The following is a 7649-nucleotide window of genomic DNA, read 5'->3' on the forward strand; positions in this document are numbered from 1 at the left end:
TTTTCCCACACTAAATGCTTCTCATTCAAGCAATAAATATTTGTCGGCCTTCATGCGCACAAGCATAGGATTTAAGCAAAAAATCATGTTGAATTTAATTTGAACATGATAAGAATAATAAAAAGAAATAAAATAGCATTTTGTCTTGCGTCTAATTTCACCAACTTTTACTGGTTGTCCCACTAATTGAGTATACACTTATATATCATGTAATTGTAAATCAAGTAAATCATAGCGAGCTACATATTCTATTCGCACACTATTTAACACGTACTGCTTAAAAAGTAAAACAATTATGAGTATAGGTAAATTAAAGTGTAAGAGTAAGAAAACACATGTGAATTGATTCAAGTGGTTCCTTTTAAGTAAGTTTTTTGATTCGATCGAGTTCCCTAGATTAAAATATCATGCACACACAGTTTAACATATATTACTTACAAAAAGGAAAATTGAATTTTAATGAAAACAATCAAAGAAAATATTTTTTTATAAAATAATAAATTAAAAAATAGGTAAATTTCAACAATCACATTTAAGAAGGGTTCACTCATACATATCCACTTAGGTATTTAAGTCAGTCCTATAAATAAAAAACTCATACACATTCACTTAAGATTGTTGGATCAAGTAGGATGATTGACAACAGGAGACTGACCACAATAAGACAATTGGACCTTTAATATTGAATCTCATATTTTTCACTAAGTCATATTCTATAAATAAATAAGGATGACTCTCTTTTTGTCAGCCATGTTCACACACTTTAAAATTTTCGTTGACGGCTTTAGAACCTCTAGCTTTGAAACTTGGGAGATCCAGACATGAACATAACTTAATATTTTGTTCCAAAATTTTCTTCATATTATTACCATCGTCTTAAAACTTATTATATAGTTAATTAATGGAATTGCCCCATAAGACTGGCTTTGAAGGATTAACTTACATCATACATTGAATTAGAACCATATAGAGCATGTAGCATCCCACATTTCCACCTGATTGTTGTCCACGTCTAAGAAAATTACTAAAAGGAAATGATGACAAGTCCATGTACGCTTGAATTCATCTTCACTCTCTCCTTCACCAATCACCGGAGACACTGTCCAAACCCAAATAAGCCCCACTTCACTACCTCAGTATCAAATTATCAAATCTTATAATTCTGCTGCTTTGGATGCATACTAACTAGGTATAATATTTGGGGGGTTGCACTTGTATAAATATAAAAAGGTATAGTTTAAAATATAAAAATACATTAATAAAATATTTTTTTATTAATTTATAATTTATTAATTGCAGGTAATATTTTTAGTGTATCATGAGTATTTTCATTAAAATTAATAATACGGATTTTTTGTTACTGTATTTTAAGTATAAAGTATCCACCAACTTTTTTATAATTAATTTCAGCTTTAAAACCTAACTTAATACAAAATTAATTATAAGGTTTATCAGCTTTTCTTAGTGAGAATATAATTAAAGATAAAATGTATTAATTTATTCGTAGAAGGATGGATTGGTGCCACAAAAAAACAGTTAGAGGAAAGATCTTTCATTATAAATTTTGAGATTTAATATTTGGATCAGTAGCATAATTGCGTGTGTTTTCTTTTTGGTATCTTTCTAAGACTAATTCTCATATTAAGAATAATAGTTTATAGATCAAATCTTCTCAAAATGATAAATATGTTCTGCTTATAGATAAATTTCTCTAGAAAAAGAAAATAAGAAGAAAAAAACTTCTTTTATAAGTTAAAATTAAATTTATGCGTAAGTTAAAAATCAACTTTTCAAATAACTAAGATAATCCTTCAAAAACAAAAAACTAAGATAAGAGAGTTTCATTTTTTAATATAAAATATGAAAGAGTATCTAAGTTTTAACTTATTCATAACCTAATTTTTATTTATGAGATAACTTTCTTTTTTATTTTTTATTTTTTCCTCTCATAAGTATTTACAAAGAAATTTATCCAAATGACCAAATTTTATTTGAAGCTCCAATTTGACCACTTCTACTACCACCAATAATTGTTGCATATTATTTGGTATGCTTTGGTTTAATACATTGTTACTACCACTTAAATCTATACTATATTTTCAAAACTTTGGTAAGTGAAGTTTGGCTTCATCCTATGTACGTCCTCATGCCATCCACACAAACACAAATGAGCATACCTAACTCCAATCCCACACATGGGACATGGCAACAAAGCAATGGCATCACGCACATATACTCCCTTTTGTTTTCTTTGCTATGGGCTCTCTGTAAAATTGTTTGTTCTATCCCTTCCACATCCTCAAAAAATCCAGTACTTCAAGAAAACTCTTGATTCTTGAGAGTGTTAAATTTCCTATTTATGTCTTCTTCCTCAAACCCTTCTCCTTTTTAGTACTGTCCCCAGAACAAGTCCATCATATACCATATGGAAACCAATTCTAGTTTCTTCATACACTCACAAGAATAACAAATTAATATCCTAATATCATATTCTTGAGAAAGCGTTCTCTCTATCTATATGGCAGCCTTATTCATCTCAAAGTCCAAGCTTCAATCCACAGTACTTGTTCTTGTCCTAAACCTATCTTTCTTTTTCCTCTTCTGTCTCCTTCTAAAGGTTTATTATCTCCAACCTCCTAATAACTCGAATTCTCAATCTAATGGCCCCCTCAAAATCTTCAACCATGCAAGATTGTTCAGAGATGTTAGTGTTGAAGGCTGCACTGACCTCCACAAGTACTCAGATTACGAGTCAAAGTGTTTATATGTGAAGAACTATCTTGACTGCAGGTCAAAAGGGTACATAAACTATCTCCAAATCTTCTATTGCAGCTTTGGAAAATTCCAAATTTTGGGACAAACCCTACTTGCCTTGTGGCTTGTGGTGTTGTTCTATCTTTTGGGGGACACAGCTTCCAACTACTTCTGCAACTCCTTGGAAGGCTTGTCCAACATCTTGAGGCTCTCCCCCACCATTGCAGGGGTGACCCTTCTCTCATTGGGAAATGGTGCTCCTGATTTCTTCGCCAGTGTTGTGTCCTTCACTGGATCATCCACCAATGGTGCTGTTGGACTCAACAGCATCCTTGGAGGGTCTTTCTTTGTGTCCTGTGCTGTCTTGGGGATCATAAGCATTCTTGTTGGCCCAAATCAGGTTCAAGTTGATAAGGCCAGTTTCATTAGGGATGTGCTTTTCTTCCTTTTCTCACTTCTTATCCTTCTCATCATCCTTTACATTGGTAAAATCACTTTGTTGGCTTCAATATGCTATGTTTCCATCTACTTCCTCTATGTCTGTGCTGTCTCAGCCACACATCTCATCTATGGAGGGGACAGAATGAATGAAAGGCAATACCAATACTCAACATTCTCTGATGAGGAATCACTAGAGGCTAGCATACCTTTGTTAGGCTATGTTGATGAAGAGAAACAAAGTTTGGCAGAGATAGTGGTGGTGGTTGATGACAAGGACCAAAACCAAAAGCAAGATAGTGCTATTTTTTTGGGTAACAATTCATTGTTTGATTGTATTTACATGGGAAAAATCCTGCAAGTGCTAGAACTACCTCTTGGCTTACCAAGAAGGCTAACAATCCCAGTGGTGAGTGAGGAGAAATGGTCAAAGCCATATGCAGTAATTTCAGTCACATTGGCACCGGTTTTGTTGGCAATTCTTTTCAACACACAAAGTGAAAACGTGGGTTCAAGGAGTGGTCTTGTTACATACATAGTAGCTGCATTGATTGGGATAGTTTTGGGCAACATGGCATGCGTGACAACTGAGAGGTGCACCCCACCAAGAAAGTCCTTGTTCCCTTGGCTTGCTGGTGGCTTTGCCATGAGTGTAACATGGACTTACATAATTGCTGAGGAGCTTGTTTCTCTCTTGGTCTCAATTGGGAGCATCATTGGGGTTAGCCCTTCAATTCTAGGACTAACTGTCCTAGCTTGGGGCAACTCGCTTGGTGACTTGATTGCCAATGGTGCCATGGCCATGAATGGTGGGCCTGATGGGGTCCAAATGGCCATTTCTGGCTGCTATGCTGGCCCAATGTTTAACACCTTGATGGGATTGGGCTTACCCCTTGTTCTCTCAGCTTGGTCTGAGCATCCAGACCCTTATGTCACTCCTAAGGACACTTCACTCTATGAGACCCTTTTGTTCTTGATGGGAGGGGTGCTTTGGGCACTTGTGATTTTGCCTAAGAAGAATATGAGGCTTGATAAATCCTTGGGGGCAGGCCTATTGAGTGTGTACCTTTGCTTTTTGGTCATAAGGATAGCCATGGCTGTTGGAATTGTGAAATTTTAGCTAGAGAAGCAAGTCTCTAAAGGGGTCCATTGTGGTCCTCATGGAACAGGCTTATGTTAAATCATACATTTCACGATCAGCATGTCTACTTTGTACATTTTGCGTGTAGTTTTTCTTTTCTTCTTCTTAGAATAGTAGTAGCTAGTCTTCGCATTTATAAATTCTCGTTGAAAAATGAAAAATAGAGTTTATTTATCCCAAATAATATATACAAATGTACATTTAATTTTTGCTTTATTACGAGTTACTGTTTACAGTTTACAACAAGCTACTTCCCTGATAATATATTGGAAAAGAATGTTTTCTATCGAACATAAAGTATCCTCTTCAGCTAATAACTAACGGATAATTCCATGAATATTGAGATTTATTTAAGTTAATATTTTTTAACATGTTATTCTATACATAATGATGTAGAAATCAAATCCTTAATCGCTTTTTTTAGCAGTGATCACATGTTTAAAAAATATTGTATCTATTTATCAACTATATCATATTGAGAAAACAAAATCTTATCTACTCCTTTTTTTAGCTATCAAAATCTTATCTACTAACAGTTAAATTTTATAATAAAATATTAGTATACTTTGAATAAAGACTTAAATATAATTTTGGTTTCTCTATTTTAAAATTGAGATATTTGATCTTCTTATTTTTAAAATTTTATAATTTTGATTCTTCTATTTTAAAATATAAACATTTAATCTTCATATTTTAAAAAATCTACAAATTTGATCCCATATTTTAGAAAATCCATAATTTTGGTTTAATTTTTAATTTTGCGTACGATTTTTTTTATTTCTTACTTTATAATTAATTATATTATTTCTTGATGGTGCCTTAAATGAATATGTCAGATTTAGGATTCAGCTGAGTCAAAATAAAAAAATGTAGATAAAATTAAAAATTTAATCAAAATTATGAATTATCTAAAATAAGAGGACTAAATATACTTTGAAATAGAATAATTAAAATTAAAAAATTTTAAAAAATAAAAGCATCAAATATCTTAATTTTAAAATAAAAAATTAAAATTAAAGATCAAATAAAATAGGTGAACTAAAATTAAATTTAAACCTTAAATAATTTAGCCTGATAATGGTAGGAAATTTGTCTTACCAATGTTGGTGGCATGTGGGTACCCGGGGATCATTTTCAGCCGTCTGATGCATATGTCACAATACTTTTTGTTATTTTCATTTTCTTGTCAAATTGTCACACATGTTTTTTTTTCTTCTTTCTAAAGGATAAATTGAATAATGCTATTTAATAGTATTGGCCAAAACCATCAAGAGCAATAATATATAATCGATGAGGATATTCCTCCATTCAATACATCTCATGTTGATAATTTTGTCATACATTTTTAAGTGCTACTAATTCGTAATTCAGTTAGGGATACGACATGAGGATGGGATCGCGGAATATGGGTCGGTATGGTGTCTTGTCGCATGACCTTTACTAAGAGCAAATAAATTCAATTTAAAGCAAAAAGTATGTCTACTAAAATATGTAGAATTTAAATAAAAATATGCTTACCTGGTGCTTGTCTGAGAACAACATTGTAGAAATATTTTTCTTTTTTTTTAATTCTTTAAAGAAAATTATGAAAACATAGTCATATTTCTCTAAAATAAATTAGTCACATATTTTATCAGCATCCGTTTCTTTTCATATTTTCTTTCTTCATTTTCAGTTTGTCAAGCATATTAATTTTCACTTTTAAGAAAATTATAAAATCAAAATTTGCAGTAGCTGTGAATCTCGAAAGTTGTTATATTTATAGTGTGTTTGAATACATACATGTCTTCAAACCACGTCCTACATTAAAATCATGTCAATCAGTTCTCATAAATTATATTTGCTTTATTTTTTATTTTTAAAATATTTTAAATAATATTTTTTGAACAGTAAAATATATTATAAAAAATAATTAAAGAACAAAAAATAAAAAAAACTTAATTTACAAATACTAAAAATATTTTTTAACAAGAACAAAAATAAAAAAATATTAAATTATAAAAACTAAAAGTATTACAAGTTATGTACTATGTTCAACCAACTAAAATACTGCATAAACATAAATTTTTAGAAGCTACTGTCTTAATGTGGGAATTAAAAAAACACACATTCAAAACGTCTCCCCAATCACACACTAAAGGATGTGGATCCACATCTACCTCATGCTAATATGTTGTCACACTCATTATCCTATCTTTCTACTTGAATGAGCTCTTATGAGTTATGAATTGTCTCTTTGGCTTAGCAAGGCAAGGTCATGTTTCTTATTTGAAGTGATTAAGACCACGATTTAAGTAATAAAGTTTTTTTTTAATATATAACATTATTGCATATTGAAAATTCAAACTCAAGACACTATTTAAATTGGAATGTACAACTCATTAGGAGTTTATCTACAATTTACATTAAATCATAAAAAAAACGTATAAAATTATTGGTAGCCGTTTCATCTTTGACACACTTCTATGTTGAAACTGAGTTTAACTTGATTCATTCACTCTATGCCCACCAAAAAGAAAACTTGATTTACTCTTATATTTTCTTGACCTCATGAATTGGGGTTGATTTCCAAACATATCAAACGAAACATATACATATTAGAGAATTTTAGCATCAGTTAACAAAAATGATTATTTTTATTAAAGAAATTGATTATGGTGAAGTTGACTGAAGAACTATTTCTCTAGCTAGTGAACAAAATTGGTCATGGAGGGGGTGAAATGCAGGGTCAGCACCATGCAAATTTGAAAGCGACATATAATTAAATCAAATACGAACACATTCATATATTTTTAAGCCATTTTTCTATGCTTTAGCCCAAGAAAATCAAGCATAAACATTTTGGTTCACAATTTTTTTGCACAGTACAAAAATATTTCATTTCATTATGCAGAAAATAGTAAAATAATATTTCTTTTTCTATATAAGGTGCAACTCAACTAAAAGAATCAATCACAAAGAGTAAGGTCCAAATAGCATTTTCACACAAAAAAAAATAAAGTTCAAACGGCATTCTTTTGGTTAGTAGATTCATAAGAAGTACCATATTGATCAAACCTTTTGTAAGATTAGTAGGATGGCTTTGTTTATGAATGAAACATGTTATCTCTTTATTAAAAATAAAATAAATAATCCTATATTATATTAGGGCACGTGAATACGTTCAACTTGGGGCAGCAGTGACAAAAAGCGATAGGTTGCCAGAACCAAGGCAATTAATCATTATCCAACGAAGGGCTTCCTAGACCTACCAAGTGGGAGGGTGGATCCTATCGATATGTCCACTGTGTTTCTATATGTCCAAATCATGATGGTT

At 31.3% G+C, this 7649-nt stretch overlaps 1 protein-coding gene across 1 annotated transcript; it reads left to right on the plus strand.

The window, feature by feature from the left end:
- Window positions 1-2150: 2150 nt before the first annotated feature.
- LOC114399270 (cation/calcium exchanger 1-like) lies at window positions 2151-4549 on the plus strand. Its single transcript, XM_028361424.1, has one exon. The coding sequence runs from the start codon at window positions 2519-2521 to the stop codon at window positions 4310-4312; it is 1794 nt and encodes a 597-aa protein (XP_028217225.1). The 5' UTR covers window positions 2151-2518; the 3' UTR covers window positions 4313-4549.
- Window positions 4550-7649: the final 3100 nt, after the last annotated feature.

The sequence above is a fragment of the Glycine soja genome, chromosome 19 (assembly GCF_004193775.1).
Source record: "Glycine soja cultivar W05 chromosome 19, ASM419377v2, whole genome shotgun sequence".
Classification (NCBI taxonomy): Eukaryota; Viridiplantae; Streptophyta; class Magnoliopsida; order Fabales; family Fabaceae; genus Glycine; species Glycine soja.